The 19637-nt window shown below is 40.0% G+C and overlaps 1 protein-coding gene and 1 non-coding gene across 10 annotated transcripts in view; both read left to right on the top strand.

Annotated features, from left to right (window-relative positions):
- Positions 1 to 19637, top strand: part of LOC100387850 (coiled-coil domain-containing protein 144A-like) — an 84027-nt gene continuing 64390 nt past the window's right edge. For 8 of the 9 annotated variants that reach the window (XR_008481473.2, XR_008481472.2, XM_078372517.1 and 5 more), the window contains exons 1-6: positions 1 to 542; positions 1387 to 1501; positions 2185 to 2358; positions 6238 to 6344; positions 7743 to 7880; positions 10125 to 10168. Coding sequence is in view for 7 of the 9 variants with exons in the window: in XM_078372517.1 (XP_078228643.1) it covers positions 22 to 542; positions 1387 to 1501; positions 2185 to 2358; positions 6238 to 6344; positions 7743 to 7880; positions 10125 to 10168 (1099 nt within the window). In the remaining 2 variants the exon portion in view is untranslated. The other variant, XM_054255726.2, reaches the window with a different exon arrangement.
- On the top strand, positions 8968 to 9071 carry LOC118154270 (U6 spliceosomal RNA). Its single transcript, XR_004744151.1, has one exon. It is a non-coding gene; the product is annotated as a U6 spliceosomal RNA (small nuclear RNA).

The raw sequence follows: 19637 nt of genomic DNA, 5'->3' as shown, positions 1-19637 counted from the left end.
ACAGGAGCAGGAGCAAGTGCGATGACGTCACACGCGAGGGCCTGGCCGTTACCCGCGTGGCTTGGCGTTACCCGCGTGGCTTGGCGTTCGTTGTCCGTGAGGCTTCGAGGCGATCGCTTGGCTTGGCGGTGGTCGCTTGGCTTGACGTTTTTTACTTGGCTCGGCCGTAGACCTTTCAGTGATTGGAAACCTCAGACTTTCCTCGTGGGAGGTTGTGGCCAAGGCAGTAACTCCTACTGTTGGCCTCCTGAGGTGGAGAAAAGTGGGGAGGGGCTGAGGGGGTCTCCGAAGGGGGCAGTCTCCGCCATGAGGAGGAGATACAGAGTTTGGAGCCCACCCGACAGCTCGGACAGCGGAAGCGAGGATGCAGCGGACGCCTTCAACCCGATTTGCTACTTCATCCTCCCCCCGCCTCACTATCAAGTCCACCTGGAAGATCTCGGGGAGCTCCACAGAGCTGCCTGGCTGGGCGACGTCCCCGGGCTGGAGCGCGTCCTGGTGCCCGGAGGCCCTGGCGTAGACAAGAGGGACAGTGAGAATAGGTAATGGCCAGGCGAAGGAGGCGGGCGCGCCGTCCTGTCGGGGACCCGGGCTTTCTGGTGCTCACAGGTTCCACGGTACCCCGGATGGAGAAACCTCGGAAGGGTCGGGGGCCCAGGCCTCTCCGTGAGCCAGGAGCAAATATAAATGGTTATTTCTATTGCAAAAGAGTTGCAGGCCGGGCGCGGTGGCTCACGCCTGTAATCCCAGCACTTTGGGAGGCCGAGGCGGGCAGATCACGAGGTCAAGAGATCGAGACCATCCTGGTCAACATGGTGAAACAGGAAGTGACAGATCTTAAAGTAGGATTTCACTACGATGTGAACTGAATCCAGAGGCGAAGCATTTTCTTTTTCTTTTTTTTTTGAGACGGAGTTTTGCTCTTGTTACCCAGGCTGGAGTGCAATGGCACGATCTCGGCTCACCGCAACCTCCGCCTCCTGGGTTCAGGCAATTCTCCTGTCTCAGCCTCCCGAGTAGCTGGGGTTACAGGCACGCACCACCATGCCCAGCTAATTTTTTGTATTTTTAGTAGAAATGGGGTTTGACCATGTTGACCAGAATGGTCTTGATCTCTTGACTTCGTGATCCACCCGCCTCGGCCTCCCAAACTGCTGGGATTACAGGCTGAGCAGAGGCGAAGCATTTTTTATTCAAATAAGCTACATTTCATTTATGTAGTGAATAATAAGAGCTGGTAAATACTGTGCTTTCTTCTCAGGAAAATTAAATACTTGTTTTAAAGACAGAGGACTAACATTCTATCCAGTGCTATGGATATATGTGAATCATTGTGTGTTTTTGGATAATACAGTACAATTTCCTAAAGTCTTCTTACTGTCATAGGACTGCTCTGCACTTGGCGTGCGATCATGGACATCCAGCAGTGGTAAATCTCCTGGTGGGCAGACTATGTCAACTTAATTGTTTTGACAGCTATAAGAGGACAGCTCTGATAAAGGTATATAGTAACCAAGTATTTCAGCATGAGATTGATCTGATTACGTAGAATTACTGAGAACCAGCCCGGCCGTAGAGACTCCCACCCAGGCAGCACTGAAGGAAATGAGAGGCAGACACCCAGATAGAACAGCAAAGTGGGTCAAGCAGCGGGGCCAGCAGCCTTCCAAACTGAGAGGCTCAGGGGCTGACAGCATTCCAGGCTGAAAGCCCCAGGTAGACTCTGACCCATGCAGTTCTCTCTGAACAGGTGATCATTATTAACAAACAGGTGTTCAGTATTTTCTCATAACACAAAACACCAAGTAGGCAGCTGGTGCCCACTTACACTGATCAAACAACCTAAAATGTATTCTTCATGAGGGAGCCACTGGGGCAGGGTCAGATAGCTTAAAGAATTATTTTAAAAGGTGTTTGATATTTACATATTGTCCTGCCACTTTGGAATGCACCAAGTGGTTTTCTACTGTGGTGGGGGGGTGGAGCTGCTAGGTTTTCCTTGCCATTGTTCTTCCTAGCAAACAATATATTCTGTCATACACTTAGCATTCATCAGTATTCATAAACTTCACATTTCTCAACAGAACAAAAATGAATTCATCTCATTTAAATGTAACTCATTAGCAAAACCTCTATTTTGAATTCCTAGCATTTGTAATCTATTTCTTGGTCTAATAATGACAGGCCGTACAATGCAGAAAAGAGGAATGTGCAACTATTTTGCTGGACGGGGGTGCTGATCCAGACCTTCCCGATATCTACGGCAACACCGCTCTGCACTATGCTGTGCATAATGAAGACGAATCACTAGCAGAAAAACTGCTTTCATACAGTACAAACAAGGAGGCAAAAAATGAGGTATTGACCAACCAACTTTATTTTCAAACTATTTGAAATGCATTTAACACTGACATATGTAACTGTCAGTTTCCATATTTGGAAGCTCAAGAACCCCTGAATGAGAATATTTTGAAATAATTATCTAATATTTCAAATCTTGACACTTTTAAAGCAGCATTAGATGGCACAGCTTTCTTTTATGCACATATGGTAAATATTTTTGAAAACACTGAATTTGTCAAAGTTAATACTTAAAAATTGTTTTTTCTTCCCAATTTTTTTTTTCTAAGGAAAAACAACACAAGAAAGCAAAATTTGCCCTGGAAATAGACTTCATCTTAAAACTCCAAGAACAAACAGGTTCTTAAATAACACACATTCAAGCAGGTTAACTCTCAGTAGCAAAGCTTAGGAGGGCAAAATGGAAAGGGCAAAAAAAGCAGCCAGAAATATGGAGGCCAGCTTGGAGGTTAGGTAATTGAGGGAAAATACCAAGGCGACCTTTTTTTTATGTGTTTTGTTGTTGTTATTACTATTTCTTTTTTCTAGTTTATATGTTTAGACAAGGTTTTCTTCAGTTTTGGGGATAATCGGATCATCGTTTTCAGTTTGGAAGAGAGTGAGTTGTGCACTTGCCTAGGAATCCAATTTAGGAGGACTCTGAGGAAAAAAGATTAGCTGCGACTAGGTGGTGATGAGTAGGAAACAGTCACTTAGATAAGCGTCTGCGCTCAGCCCTCAAATCTAGAATGCCCTGACGGGAAGGTGGGCGATGCGGAGTTTAGAAATAGCAAAATCAAGTTGGATTTTGAGTTTACCAGTCCCTGTGCTACTCCTACCCAGGAAAACTAAATGGAGTTTTTAGCAAATGACTGTCTCTTATTCTTACCTCTTTTTGACAAAATCCTCAAATGTTAAAGGGAACTGGTCATGTGGGTGAGAGATGAGACTGAAGTAATTGTTGTTCTAGTTCTCAGCTAGAGTTGTGCATCACAGTAACCTGAGGAAATTAAAACAAATCTACAAGTCTAAGCTCTTCCCTGAATACTTTTGATATAATAAGTCTAATAAAGCCTGAACAAGTTTATGTTTTAAAATATTTCCTTGAAGCCAGGCATAGTGGTACTTGGCTGAAGTCCCTGCTAGTTGGGAGACTGAATTGGGAGGATTGCTTGAGCCCCAGAGTTTGAGTCTAGCCTGGGCAACATAGTGAGACCCTGTCTCTAACAACAGCAGTAAATTCCTAAAACTTCAGATACAGTCCTGGTTAAGAGCCAGTGAATAGGTAGGTGTAATATGTAAATGCCCATTCTCAGAAACGTAAGAAATCTCTAGAGGAGTTGGAGTTTGATAGGTGCTACTTCCTTTAAATCTGTCTCTTTTCAATACTATTATCCTGACTTTTATCTTTCTTTATCTCTGGGTTGGGAAGTTAAAAGGAATGTTATTGGTAATATCTCTCAGCTTCCAGAATACCTTTTCCTTCCCAACCTCATAGCCCTTCAGTAAGCAGAGGCTGACTGCTTTAGGATTTTCTGTCTTTGTTATCATCCAGGTGATTATTGTTTATTACAAGCAGCTTAATCTTTATTACAAGCAGAGTTTTCTCGATTAGTGCTGGCAAACACTTAGCCTTTTTTTTAATTGAATCTCTGTTATGAACTATCTCTGTATCTCTGTTAAGTTCACAGAGTTTGAAATAATCAAGACGGCAGTTTTAAGCACTGAAAACCCTGAAATTAGTAAGAGTACAAATATTGATTCTTTTAACAATTTAGTTTCGGCAGTCATGTGGACTAATTATCCATTTGGTTAACAAGCTGGGAAAAATAAATACAAGTAGATTTTAATTGAATAAATATTGGAAAAATTCTTGAAGTGTGAGTGTTTTGAGCCTGTGAGCATTTTTTTTTTTTATTTTGAAGAAACACGGTCTCACTGTGTTGCTCAGGCTGGTCTCAGACTCCTGGCTCACAAGATCCTCTTGCCTTGGCCTCCCAGGGTGCTGGACTTGCAGGTGTGAGCAACTGTGAGTTTTAATAGCAATTTTTATTACATTTTGGGGCCTGATTTGTTTTGATAAAACATCTGAAATTAAAGGAAATATTTTACATGTAAATGCTTTACACACAACCATTTTGAAACACATCTATAACAAGTATAAAAACACAAGGGCTGTAGTCAAAATGTGGCCCACAGATATGTTTAATTTGCCTCCACAAATTGTGTCAATGTGTAAAATTTAGGAGACTCATGCACAGATCTGGATTTCAGGCTTCTCTTTAAGAATCAAGCCTGTTGTCCCTTGAGCCCATGTCACTGTTCGGTGTGCTGTGACTAGGTTGCCCCTTCGTATGAGGTATATGTTCTCTGGTTTGCTGCTGCGCCCACCTAGGTACTTCACTCAGGTCCCTTCCTTTGCCTGGGTAAGATTTGAGTTTACAGCTCCTGTCATGGCATATTTTGATAAAGATTTGAAGTTTTTCAAAACAGTTTATATTTGCTTATAACATATAGTCTAAATTTTATAGCTATCCCTTAGTAATGGGGTTGAACTTTAGGGTTTGGAAGTTGTTTTTTAAAAACTCTTTTGCCTTATAGATACCACGAAGAGTCGCCTTCCCATTAGCATGCCTGTAAGCCTGTTTGGGTTATTCCTGACTGTAGGTGGCTGGGCTATTCACACTGCAAAAAAAAATTATATTTTTCTCCTCAGCATTGTCCCTTAGAAATGCAGGTGACTTAGTGGCTTTCATTATTATAGAAACAATCCAGATAGATCGGTATTAGATGGTTTTATTGATAAGCCATTGTATTTGTATTTCTGATTTACATTTTGCCTAAAATGAAAGATAGTTTTAAGAGGCAATAAAAATGGAAACAAAATTAACAAAGAATTTTAACAGTAGATGTGCATTAGGGTCTTAGTATTATAATTAAGAAGAGAATTTTATACTGTGCTTTCTAACATCTAAGATAAAAATCTCTCCTCTTGTAGTAGGAGAAAACCCCTGAGCCTTTTAAGTAATAAGCAATGGAAGTTCATTTGAAGCTGATTTCTGTAATTCACAGACCATTTTCTTAGTGACCCATTTGTAGTAGAAGGGCCTGACACTCGGCCCTGACATTGGGCATCTGGGATCCTGACACCACTGACAGAAGAGAATTAAGCAAGTTTGTGTAACCTGGAGGAAACACCCGCCTTTACTGGAAAGCTCTCACCACGGTATTCCCGAAACTCTAGATCCTCAAATGTTACTGTTTGCCACAAAGAAAGTATTGCCAAATAGGAATTAGGCAAAATTCAAGAGATTTCTTGAATACTGGATATATAATGTGCTGTTTAATAATATTTCCCAAATGTAGATGATCATGGAATCTTCCTGTTGGGAAGATATACAGTCTATAACTTCTGGTAAAGTAAATATTCTTTGGAATGTAGTTTAAGAAACACTGATCTAAAGGCAAATACGTTAGATCATTTAGTAAAAATACTTGAAGCATTTACTGGTATGTCTCAGGGATTGGAAATATGCAGCTAAATACAGAGACATATATAGCGATAAAGAGCCTGCCCTCCAAGAAGCTCTTGGTTTACATTGGAAGCAATACCACCATTACAATATTCCATGCTAAATGCTGTGATAGAAGCAAAGATTTTTGGAACTAGCAATATTTGAAGGGAGTTTTGGAGATGACTAGAGTTGATGTGGTGAGGCAGAGGAAGGTGGCCTCTAAGGGAAGGAGCAGCGCATGGGAAAACACAGAGTGAGAAGGAAGAGGCTATTTTGAATTTACTTTCTTATACATTTAAGTCTATAGGATCTTATGTAAGGTTTCCAGTCCATTGAGAAATAAGAATTTTGTGAATTGTAAATCATTGTTGGTGTATTACAGAATGACCTCACACCACTTCTATTTGCCATAAGCGGAAAAAGACAGCAAATGGTAGAATTTTTACTGGAGAGAGGAGCAAATTTACTTGCAGTTGATAAGTGTCAAAGGTATGTTCTTTTTTTAAACCTCAGTGTGGTTCTGGAGTGAAAACGGTCACTCAGGTCAGAAATATGAAATTAATAAAGAGATTAATAAAATTATTGGGATATAGTAAAAAATATAAACACAAATCATCTGGTGGAAAATTATTTGGACTGGGCGACATGAACAGTGTATAGAAGGATTCATCTTCTCTTCTTACACTGACTGGTGTTTGTTATTTGTAGTTGGATGTTTTGGGTCATATGATCTTGTATTAGCTACAGAGGTCTCCTATTAGTTTATTAGTTTATGGAGTGTGGACTTTGTAATTTTTACTTTATGACTCGATACTGAATTTCTTAACCCTTTTATTGTAAAATTTCTCCTTCTTACATGATTTTTTTTTTGATGAATACAGTTAAAAATGATTTTGTCTTTTGGATAACTTTTTGCTTTATTTCTTTGAAGAATATTAATGTTAGATTTTACAGTTAAAATGATTTTGTTTTTGAATACAGTTAAAAATGATTTTGTCTTTTGGATAACTTTTTGCTTTATTTCTTTGAAGAATATTAATGTTAGATTATCTCTACATGACTGTGAATTGCCATTACCAGATATGTGGGTTTCCTTTTTCACTTCTAATGTATTTTGATGTTTTTTAAATTGGCATGGGCAGAGGGAGAAAATACAGTTTTCGGTGGATAAACTTTTTCTTTCACGAAGGCAACTCATAGGTGGATGATAAAGAGAAAAGAGTTAAGCTTCAGATTCACACAAGACTGAGTTTAAATTTCTAGCTTTCCCATTTGCTAGGTGTGTGATCTTGGGAACATTACTCATCACCAAATATGTTTTTCTGTATTAAAAAGAGGATACGAATATATCCTTCCAGGGTTGTGTATGTAAGAAAGATGGTGTGTGTAGCATTTAATTCAGTGCCTAGCACATGCTTATCAGTATCAGTAACTGAAACCACTGTGACTACTAATATTACCATTGTTATTGATATTATTGTTTTTCAGCCTGCAGATAGTTCTCACTTATCTGACCCCTGGCTGATTTTGAATTACAGCCTATGGTCTAGGGAAGCGGTGGTGAAATCGTCACTTAAATCTTTGCCTACTTTAGATAAGTGACCTCAGCATAGTTTCTTGCTCATCAGGGGACTGAAAGTTAGTAACTTCTACTATGACATACCCCACTGGGACAAGAGACTTCCTCTTTGTCCCTTCCTTTTAGCCTTGGTGGTAATTTACAAAGATGAACACTTGAGCACCCAAGATGCTGGTGTCTGTTAGTACAAGTAAATGTTTAATTCTCCACGGATGGGCAAGCTATTAAGTTGGTAAAGTATATTGAATAAGCTTTTTAAATAGCTTTTTACAGTTCCTAAGGGAGAAGTTATCGCTCTGTCATTTTAGAACAGCGCTCATTCTCGCCGTGCAGTGTGGATCAGCGAACATAGTTAGCCTTCTTCTGCAGCAACAAATTGACATCTTTTCTCAAGATACACTTGGGAGGACTGCAGAAGACTATGCAGTTTTAAATCGGTTTACTGGGTAAGTGTTTACATTAAAAGGCTAGTTAACACCAAATTGAGGTTTAAAATAATTATAATGATTGTATTGTATACATCAGGTGAGATTTTATAGTTTGGTTCAGGTAGTTTTGGAGTGGCAATGAATTAGTCCACGTCATTAGTCTGAAATCCAGCAAAAGGCCAAACTAGTTAAAAGTAGCAAAGGGTACAGGCTTCTTTATCTCAGGACTTTTAAGACCTTTATCCTTAGGGATCCCAGCATTGTCCATTTCATTCCAAGTGTAACCCCTGTGCATGAGATAAAAAATAGTGTCACAGCTTAGGGTTTTCTGATTAGGTATTTGGGTCTTGAAATGTCCAGTGTAGCAGAAAATTTTATACTGTCTTCTGGGAACTGTCTCCTCTACCCTCTTCCTTGAATTTTTTCAGAACCTATGGGGTTCTTTAAGTTTCAGAAGACAATCCTCTTTTTCAAGTCAGAAGGAGGGAAGAAAAAGGTCACTGTAATCATCCTGTTGTTTCTGCTATTGTTTCTGTTGCTGTGTCATTGCACCGAAACTGGTCCTGCAGTCCAGTAATGGTTGACCTTTGCCACCAGGATGCCCTCAAGTCTTCATGGTGATCTATACATAGATTTCAAAGCTAAACTTTTTTTGCTTCACATACATATGTTTATATGCTCAGGCATTGTTCCCAGCATCCTGCTCTGGCAGCTGAGCCTCCTAGCATTATCCACACACATAGTGAGCCAACTGACCCTTCACCCCTCACTCAGAACCTACGTGGAGCCAACATCTTAGCTTAGACTTAGCCAAGACCTTTATGTTAAGTTATCCTTTAGGCCCTCGGGTTCAGTTCAAATAATGTTGCAGAAAGAGATGAGTTTCCTTTTTTCATTGCTACCAGACCTGTACACTGAGGGCCCTGTATATCCAGTATAGTACCTTTTCTTAGATCATGGAAGGTCCCATATTATCCTTCCCAAGAGTTGTGGCAGGAAGCCATTAGCAGAATTCGGAGTCTCAAGTATGTTAGTTGGATTTAACAGAGCTAAGCCTCATTCATGACTCACGAGTATCCATGTAGAAAAGGAGAGCTTTGTACTTGCTTCAGCAGCAAACATATACTCAAATTGAAACAAAATGCAGAGAAAATTAGCATGGCCCTGCATAAGGATGATGCACAGATCTCTGAAGTGGTCCATATTTTGCACCATCACTGGAAGTTCATTTGACTATTTGCTGACTAGGTCCAAAGAAACAGTGTGAGTCAAAGCAAATTGGGTGTAACCTAATATTAAAATTGTGATTTTCACTACAAAATATGCAGTAGGGTGATCTATGGAATGAGAATTGAGCTGAGTAACATGTGGGATGTGTGTGCAAATATATTGTTAGTATGTATCTCAGAAATGAGAGAATGTCAACTTACATCTCTTTCATGGAACTGAAAAAATAAAAGTAGAATTTTGTTTTCCGTGTCAGCTGGAGGTTAACATGGGGATTGAGCATCATTCTAAAAGATCTGCCAATTCAGAGTTTGAGTCTGGAACAGCGGTTCAAGCTAGGTCTTGACATGTTAGCTTTCTGCCCTTAGTGTGATTGATGAGTTCAGTCATAGTGGACAGGGAAGTTATCTAGTTTGCTGAAATAATATATTTATAAGAAAATTTAGTTACAAACTATGAAATAGTTGTGATGCCGTGAATTATAAGCCACAAAGAATGGAACAACTGATAAGCAAAACTAGGACTTAATAACAGTTTCAGAAAACTGCAATGGGAATTTTAGAACCTCTGAAAAAATACACATTGGGAGATAGTTTTGGCAATAAAGTTCAAGAACAAATTATTTTATTGCTTCACTGTTTGAGCATTTTCAAAACATTATTTCATTAAATCTTTAACAACCTAGTGAAATAAGCCAGTAAAATCCTTGCTTTCTAGAAGAATACATTGAGCCTGAGAGAAGCGACTTGTCAGAGAACAAGTAGCTGCTGGTAATAGGGCTAGGACACTTTCCATTATGTCAAGCGAATGTGAGTTAATTTATACTGAGCTATACTCCCTTCAATTTAGGAGTACTTCATCTGTTTTCTTCCTTAAAAGCTTAAAGAAAAGTTGGTAGAACTTGCAAATTAGTATATAGGATAAAGTTCTGATATTAACTCTGATATTGTTTGAAATACTCTAAAAATTTAATATATTTGGTATTTTTCATTTGCTTTAAAATAGTAATTTCATTTATTACATTTTTATCCATAGCATTCAGCAACTAATTTCTGAATGCAAGGAAAAACAGCAATCAGGTAAGACTTCTGATAGTGAATTATTTTTGGTGGTCCTATAGATAAAAAAGTAAGAGTAAGGAAGTTTTGATCATGAAAAGCAGTTTTTTAAAAGCCCCATATGTGTAAGTTGCTTGTATATTTTTCTCTTAATTTCTTTCTTGGTAGGTAAGATTTCACAATTATGTAAAAAGTTAATTGCAGGTCATTTATTATCTCAAACAATCTTGTCTGAAAAAAAATTATTCCATTATGGTCCCTAAAATCCTATATGCTATATTTGTATAAAGAAGAAAAAGATATTTTTAAGTTAGTAAGTTGTATGTTTTCTTTATGGTCACATTATAATGAATTAGACTTGTTATGAAATTGGAACTCCTACTTAATTTTTAAAATAAATGGCTTGTGTTTAGCAAATGAATATCAATCACAGTTGACCCTTAATAACATGGGATTTAGGGATGCTTGATCCCCTCTGCATTCAGAAATCTGTGTATAACTTTTGACTTTCCCAAGAAGGTGACCAGCAGCTTATTGATAACATACACAGTCAATTAAGATGTGTTTGGTGTGGTGTATGTATTAATATGCTGTATTCTTACAATAAAGGAAGCTAGAGAAATAAACATTAAGCAAATCATAAGAAAAAGTGAGTTGGAAGGCCTAGGTGGGAGGATTGCTTGCATCGGGAAGCTCCAGACCAGCCTGGGCAAGATAGTGAGATCACATCTCTACAAAATCAAGTAAAAAATTAGCTGGGTGTTTTGGTGCACAGCTGTAATCTCAGCTACTTGGGAGGCTGAGATGGAAGGATCACTTGAGATATTTTGTTATTGATTTCTAATTTGATTGCTTTGTGGTCAGAGAACATACTTTGTATGAGTTAAATTTTTCTGACTTAGTTCTTTTGCTAAGCTTGATTGCAGAACCTAGAATGGGGTGTGTTTTGGAACGTGCTCCCTGGGTACTAGAGAAGCATGGTGTTGTTCAAGTCTACCCGCTTCTTTGCTGCTCCCTTGTTTTAATCACTTACTGAGTAATATTCAAATGTCAGACTGTATTTGTGAATTTGTCTATTTGTTCTATCAATTTTTGCCGCATATATTTTGAAGCTGTTATTAGGTACACAGTCACTTAAGATTATATGTTCTTGATTAACTGAACTTTTGAAAGTCATGAGGAAATGACTGTTTATAGCTGGTAAATATTTTTGCTGTGAAATTTACTTTGGCGTTAACATAGCCATTTCTTCTCAGGCTTCTTTTGTCAACTCTTAACCTGGTATATCTTTTAACGTCTTTCTGAACAATTTGCCTTTTTAAATTTAAAGTGTTTTTCTTTTCTTTCTTTCTTTCTTTCTTTTTTTCTTTTTTTTTTTTTGAAACAGAGTCTCACTCTGTTGCCCAGGCTGGAGTGCAGTGGTGCAACCTCAGCTTACTGCAACCTCTGCCTCCTGGGTTCAAGCGATTCTCCTGCCTCAGCCTCCCGAGTAGCTGGGGGTTACAGTTGCATGCCACCACGCCCAGCTAATTTTTTGTATTTTTAGTAGAGATGGGTTTTGCCATGTTGGCCAGGCTGGTCTTGAACTCCTGACCTGTGATCCTCCTGTCTCAGCCTCCCAATATAGTAGGATTAGAGGCGTGAACCACTGCACCCGGCCTAAAGTTTTTTTTTATATAGGAAGCATGTAGTAGATTCTTGCATTTGTATCCAATCTGATAATCTGCCTTTTAAATGAGATTTTTGGCCAGTTTCATTTATAATGTGCTTATTGATACAGTTAAGTTTATCTGTCATCATACTTTTTGATTTCCATCGGTCACTGCAATTCTTTGTTCTCTTCTTTTTCTGCTTTCTTCTCAATTAGTCTAGTAATTTTTGTGATTTATTTATTTTTTTTTAATTTTTTATTGCATTTTAGGTTTGGGAGTACATGTGCAGAACATGCAAGACAGTTGCATAGGTACACACATGGCAGTGTGTTTTGCTTCCTTTCTTTCCTTCACCCACATTTGGCATTTCTCCCCAGGCTATCGCTCCCCACCTCCCCCTCCCACTGGCCCTCCCCTTTTCCCCCCAATAGACCCCAGTGTTTAGTACTCTTCTCTCTGTGTCCATGTGTTCTCATTTTTCATCACCCACCTATGAGTGAGAATATGCTGTGTTTCGTTTTCTGTTCTTGTGTCAGTTTGCTGAGGATGATGTTCTCCAGATTCATCCATGTCCCTACAAACGACACAAATTCATCATTTCTGATTGCTGCATAATATTCCATGGTGTATATGTGCCACATTTTTCCAATCCAGTCTATCATCAGTGGGCATTTGGGTTGATTCCAAGTCTTTGCTATTGTAAAGAGTGCTGCAATGAACATTCGTGTACATGTGTCCTTACAGTAGAACGACTTATAGTCTTTTGGATATATACCCAGTAATGGGATTGCTGGGTCAAATGGAATTTCTATTTCTAAGGCCTTGAGGAATCGCCACACTGTCTTCCACAATGGTTGAACTAATTTACACTCCCACCAACAGTGTAAAAGTGTTCCTTTTTCTCCACATCCTCTCCAGCATCTGTTGTCTCCAGATTTTTTAATGATCGCCATTCAAACTGGCGTGAGATGGTATCTCAATGTGGTTTTGATTTGCATCTCTCTGATGACCAGTGACGATGAGCATTTTTTCATATGATTGTTGGCCTCATATATGTCTTCTTTCGTAAAGTGTCTGTTCATATCCTTTGCCCACTTTTGAATGGGCTTGTTTGTTTTTTTCCTGTAAATCTGTTTGAGTTCTTTGTAAATTCTGGATATCAGCCCTTTGTCAGATGGGTAAACTGCAAAAATTTTTTCCCATTCTGTTGGTTGCCGATTCACTCTATTGACTGTTTCTTTTGCCGTGCAGAAGCTGTGGAGTTTGATTAGGTCCCATGTGTCTATTTTGGCTTTTGTTGCCAATGCTTTTGGTGTTTTGTTCATGAAGTCCTTGCCTACTCCTATGTCCTGGATAGTTTTGCCTAGATTTCCTTCTAGGGTTTTTATTGTGCCAGGTCTTATGTTTAAGTCTTTAATCCATCTGGAGTTAATTTTAGTGTAAGGTGTCAGGAAGGGGTCCAGTTTCTGCTTTCTGCACATGGCTAGCCAGTTTTCCCAACACCATTTGTTGAACAGTGAATCCTTTCCCCATTGCTTGTTTTTGACAGGTTTATCAAAGATTGTATGGTTGTAGCTATGTTGTGTTGCCTCTGTTGCCTCTGTTCTGTTCCATTGGTCTATATCTCGGTTTTGGTACCAGTACCATGCTGTTTTGATTACTGTAGCCTTGTAGTATAGTTTGAAATCCAGTAGTGTGATGCCCCCCGCTGTGTTCTTTTTGCTTAGAATTGACTTGGCTATGTGGGCTCTCTTTTGGTTCCATATGAAGTTCATGGTGGTCTTCTCCAGTTCTGTGAAGAAAGTCAATGGTAGCTTGATGGGGATAGCGTTGATTCTGTAAATTACTTTGGGCAGTATAGCCATTTTTACAATATTGATTCTTCCTAACCATGAACATGGAATGTTTCTCCATCTGTTTGTGTCCTCTCTGATTTCGTTGAGCAGTGGTTTGTAGTTTTCCTTGAAGAGGTCCCTTACATTCCTTGTGAGTTGTATTCCAAGGTATTTTATTCTTTTTGTAGCAATTGTGAATGGCAGTTCGTTCTTGATTTGGCTTTCTTTAAGTCTGTTATTGGTGTAGAGGAAGGCTTGTGATTTTTGCACATTGATTTTATATCCTGAGACTTTGCTGAAGTTGCTTATCAGTTTCAGGAGTTTTTGGGCTGAGGTGATGGGGTCTTCTAGGTATACTCTCATGTCGTCTGCAAATAGAGACAATTTGGCTTCCTCCTTTCCTATTTGAATACCCTTTATTTCTTTTTCTTGCCTGATTGCTCTGGCTAGAACTTCCAGTACTATATTGAATAGGAGTGGTGAAAGAGGGCATCCTTGTCTAGTGCCGGATTTCAAAGGGAATGCTTCCAGTTTTTGCCCATTCAGTATGATATTGGCTGTTGGTTTGTCATAAATAGCTTTTATTACTTTGAGATATGTTCCATCAATACCGAGTTTATTGAGGGTTTTTAGCATAAAGGGCTGTTGAATTTTGTCAAAGGCTTCCTCTGTGTCAATTGAGATAATCATGTGGTTTTTGTTTTTGGTTCTGTTTATGTGGTGAATTACGTTTATAGACTTGCGTATGTTGAACCAGCCTTGTATCCCCGGGATGAATCCTACTTGATCATGATGAATAAGTTTCTTGATTTGCTGTTGCAATCGGCTTGCCAATATTTTATTGAAGATTTTTGCATCTATGTCCATCATGGATATTGGCCTGAAGTTTTCTTTTCTTGTTGGGTCTCTGCCGGGTTTTGGTCTCAGGATGATATTGGTCTCATAGAATGATTTGGGAAGGATTCCTTCTTTTTGGATTATTTGGAATAGTTTCAGAAGGAATGGTACCAGCTCCTCTTTGTGTGTCTGGTAGAATTCGTCTGTGAACTCGTCTGGACCTGGGCTTTTTTTTTTGTGGTAGGCTCTTAATTGCTGCCTCGACTTCTGCCCTTGTTATTGGTCTATTCATAGTTTCAGCTTCCTGCTGGTTTAGGCTTGGGAGGACACAGGAGTCCAGGAATTTATCCATTTCTTCCAGGTTTGCTAGCTTATGTGCGTAGAGTTGTTTGTAATACTCTCTGATGATGGTTTGAATTTCTGTGGAATCTGTGGTGATTTCCCCTTTATCATTTTTTATTGCATCTATTTGGTTGTTCTCTCTTTTCTTTTTAATCAATCTAGCTAGTGGTCTGTCTATTTTGTTGATCTTTTCAAAAAACCAGCTCTTGGATTTATTGATTTTTTGGAGGGTTTTTCGTGTCTCAATCTCCTTCAGTTCAGCTCTGATCTTAGTTATTTCTTGTCTTCTGCTGGGTTTTGAGTTTTTTTGATCTTGCTCCTCTAGCTCTTTCAATTTTGACGATAGGGTGTCAATTTTGGATCTCTCCATTCTTCTCATATGGGCACTTATTGCTATATACTTTCCTCTAGAGACTGCTTTAAATGTGTCCCAGAGATTTTGGCATGTTGTGTCTTCGTTCTCACAACAATTGGTTTCGAAGAACTTCTTTATTTCTGCCTTCATTTTGTTGTTTATCCAGTCAACATTCAAGAGCCAGTTGTTCAGTTTCCATGAAGCTGTGTGGTTCTGAGTTGGTTTCTGAATTCTGAGTTGTAACTTGATTGCACTATGGTCTGACAGGCTGTTTGTTATGATTTCAGTTGTTTTGCATTTGCTGTACAGTGCTTTACTTCCAATTATGTGGTCAGTTTTAGAGTAGGTGTGATGTGGTGCTGAGAAGAATGTATATTCTGTGGATTTGGGGTGGAGAGTTCTATAGATGTCTATCAGGTTTGCTTGCTCCAGGTCTGAGTTCAAGCCCTGGATATCCTTGTTGATTTTCTGTCTGGTTGATCTGTCTAATATTGACAGTGGGGTGTTAAAGTCTCCCACTATAATTGTGTGGGAGTCTAAGTCTCTTTGTAAGTCTTTAAGTACTTGCCTTATGTATCTGGGTGCTCCTGTGTTGCGTCCATATATGTTTAGGATCGTTAGCTCTTCTTGTTGTATCGATCCTTTTACCATTATGTAATGGCCTTCTTTGTCTCTTTTGATCTTTGTTGCTTTAAAGTCTATTTTATCAGAGATGAGAATTGCAACTGCTTTTTTTGCTCTCCATTTGCTTGGTAAATCTTCCTCCATCCCTTTATTTTGAGCCTTTGTGTATCCTTGCATGTGAGATGGGTTTCCTGGATACAGCACACTGATGGGTTTTGGCTTTTTATCCAATTTGCCAGTCTGTGTCTTTTGATTGGTGCATTTAGTCCATTTACATTTAGGGTTAGTATTGTTATGTGTGAATTCGATACTGCCATTTTGATGCTAGCTGGCTGTTTTGCCCCTTAGTTGTTGTAGATTCTTCATTATGTTGATGCTCTTTAGCAATTCGTGTGATTTTCGAATGGCTGGTACTGGTTGATCCTTTCTATGTGTAGTGCCTCTTTCAGGAGCTCTTGTAAAGCAGGCCTGGTGGTGACAAAATCTCTGAGTACTTGCTTGTTCGCAAAGGATTTTATTTTTCCTTCACTTATGAAGCTCAGTTTGTCTGGATATGAAATTCTGGGTTGAAAGTTCTTTTCTTTAAGGATGTTGAATATTGGCCCCCACTCTCTTCTGGCTTGCAGAGTTTCTGCCGAGAGATCTGCTGTGAGTCTGATGGGCTTCACTTTGTGGGTGACCCGACCTTTCTCTCTGGCTGCCCTTAGTATTTTCTCCTTTATTTCAACCTTGTTGAATCTGACGATTATGTGCCTTGGGGTTGCTCTTCTTACAGAATATCTTTGTGGTGTTCTCTGCAATTTCCTGCAATTGAGTGTTGGCCTGTCTTGCTAGGTGGGGGAAATTTTCCTGGATAATGTCCTGAAGAGTATTTTCCAGCTTGGATTCATTCTCTTCGTCACATTCTGGTACGCCTATCAAATGTAGGTTAGGTCTCTTCACATAGTCCCACATTTCTTGGAGACTTTATTCATTCCTTTTTGCACTTTTTTCTCTGATCTTGATTTCTCGTTTTATTTCATTGAGTTGATCTTCGACTTCTGAAATTCTTTCTTCTGCTTGGTCAATTCGGCTATTGAAACTTGTGCATGCTTTGTGAAGTTCTCGTATTGTGTTTTTCATCTCCTTTAATTCATTCATATTCCTCTCTAAGTTGTCCATTCTTGTTATCATTTCCTCGAATCTTTTTTCAAGGTTCTTAGTTTCTTTGCATTGATTTGAAACATGTTCTTTTAGCTCACAAAAGTTTCTCATTATCCACCTTCTGAAGTCTAATTCCATCATTTCGTCACAGTCATTCTGCATCCAGCTTTGTTCCCTTGCTGGTGAGGAGTTTTGGTCCTTTCTAGGAGGTGAGGTGTTCTGGTTTCGGGTGTTTTCCTCCTTTTTGTGCTGGTTTCTTCTCATCTTTGTGGATTTATCCACCTGTTGTCTGTGTAGTTGCTGACTTTTCGATTGGGTCTCTGGGTGGACACCCAGATTGTTGATGATGAAGTATTTCTGTTGCTTGGTTTTCCTTCTACCAGTCTAGCCCCTTCGCTGTATGACTGCAAAGGTCCACTCCAGGCCCTGCTTGTCTGGGGTACACCTATAGCAGCTGCGGAACAGTAGGGATGCTACCAGTTTCTTTTTCTGCTATCTTTGTCCCAGAATGATGCCTGCCAAATGTCAGTCTTTTGGATATAGAGGGGTCAGGGAGCTGCTTGAGGAGACAGTCTGTACTTTATAGGAGCTCAAGTGCTGAGCTGTGAGCTCTGATGTTCATTCAGGGCTGTTAGGCTGCTATGTTTAATTCTGCTGCTACAGAACTCATAAAAAAGCCCTTTTTGTCGCAGCTGCTCTTTCTGAAGGGGTTTGGGCTTTATTTTTGAGTGTCCGCCAGGTTGTCCTGCCCAGCTAGGAGGCAGTCTTGTCCTGCCGAGGCTCTGCCCTGCTGGTGTGAGGTTCGGTGTGTTTCTGCAGGCTCTGCCCTTTTGCTGCAGTCTCCGCCCTGCAGCCGTGGGCTCCGCCCTGCAGCCACGGGCTCCGCCCTGCGGCGGAGTCTCTCTGTTGTACCGGGTTGCCTCAGCAACGGCAGGCTGCGTCAGCAATGGGGGTGTACCTCAGTAGGGGCTGATTGCCTTGGTAATGGCAGACGCCCCTCTTACACGGAGCTGCGCTTTAAGGGAACCTCCTAACAGCGAGTGTTTGGAATCACCGTTTTGTTTGTCGCACTGCGCTACCCCTAACGCTTTGTCCTGGGCTGGCTCACTGTTCAAGTCCCGTTCAGTCTCAAGTTCAGCCCTCTCAGGTCTCAGGTTGCCAGTTCAACAGGGCACCCGGAACAGTGCGCTTTTGTGCGGAACTCTGTGGAGCGCCTCTGCGCTCTGGCGCGGGCCGCAGCCGCACCGGCTGCTGGCTACACCAGTCAAGATCTCTGGCTGGCGTCCCACGTTTGTTTTATATCTGGGAATTTCCCCGTTCTGTGGGCAACAAAGGTCCGTCTGGAAATGCGTCCCCAACTCACCCTCTCCGCACATCCAGCAAGAGCCTCAATCCTGGGTTGTTCTCACAGCGCCATCTTTGGAAACCTCTCAAAATTCTTTCTTTACCTCTGTCTTCTTCATCCTGTTTCCTCCATCACTCTACAGTGTGTGATTTATTTTTAATCTCCCTTTTATGGCTTATTAGCGATAACTATTTTTTTTATCTCAGTGGTTGCACTACAGTTTATAGTATATGATTTTAACTGATCACAGTCCATCTTCAAAAATATTATGCCATGTCACATATGGCATAAGAAAATTACAAATGAAAAACCAAACATCATATGTTCTTACTCATAAGCGGGAACTATGCTATGAGGATGCAAGAACATAACAATGATACAATGGAGGTTGGGGACTTGGGGGCAAAGTTTGTGGGGGGGTGAGGGATAAAAGACTATGGATTGGATATTGTGTATGCTGCTTGTGTGATGCTTGAGTGCACCAAAATCTCAGAAACCACCAGTAAAAAATTGATTCATGTAACCAAAGACCACCTGTTCCCCAAAAACCAATTGACATTTTTTTAAAAAGGAAAATTAGAATAATATACTTTTATTTCCTCTCTCCCAGCCAGAAGACACTTCTGGATTTGTAGGTTATAGTTTTCTTTAAATTTAAAAAGTTTTGGCCATTCTCTTTTTATTTTCCTGTCTCTCTTTTTTCCTCTTTTGGGACTTATTCCTGCTTGAAGTTTTCACGTAGTTCCCTGATGTCTCAAATTTATGAAACTTCTCTTTGGTGATGTCTAATCTTTGTTCACTTCCATCCATTGTAGTTTTCATTCCTGACATTGTAATTTGAATCTCTACAAGAGCATTTTGCTTCAAAAAAATATGTATCTTCCATGCCTCTGTCAATCTGCTTGAGCTTAATTTTGATATAAGTTTAGTTCCATATGAACAGCTTGATCTTTCCGGTCTTCCCTTTATGATTGGGTTGAATCTCCCACTCCTGAGGCAAGATCTTTGTGATGGCTCTATTCATTCCCATGTGAAGTCTGAGTCTTCCCAGCATCACTCATGGGAATGAACACTCTTTTTGGCACCTTATGAGCAGCAGGCGTGTTTCTTTCCATTTTTTTTTTTTAGATGTTTCTTCCCCTTGGTCTGGGGCAGTTTTCTGGCACACATGCACTGTTCAGTACTCTGCTGGATACCCAGGAGGTATTTTTGCAGATCTTCAGTGTTCTTTCCCTGTACTCTGTCTCCTTTCCCGTGTTCTGTTTTGTAACCCCTGCCTGCCTTGGCTTTACCAGACTCTCAGCTTCATCGTCTCATCTCAGGGAATCTGGTAGACTCTACGTCACTTTTTTCTCTG

This window comes from Callithrix jacchus, chromosome 5, assembly GCF_049354715.1.
Source record: "Callithrix jacchus isolate 240 chromosome 5, calJac240_pri, whole genome shotgun sequence".
Lineage (NCBI taxonomy): Eukaryota > Metazoa > Chordata > Mammalia > Primates > Cebidae > Callithrix > Callithrix jacchus.
The sequence above is the reverse complement of the archived record's forward strand: the minus strand, read 5'-3'. Positions and strand labels throughout refer to the sequence as shown.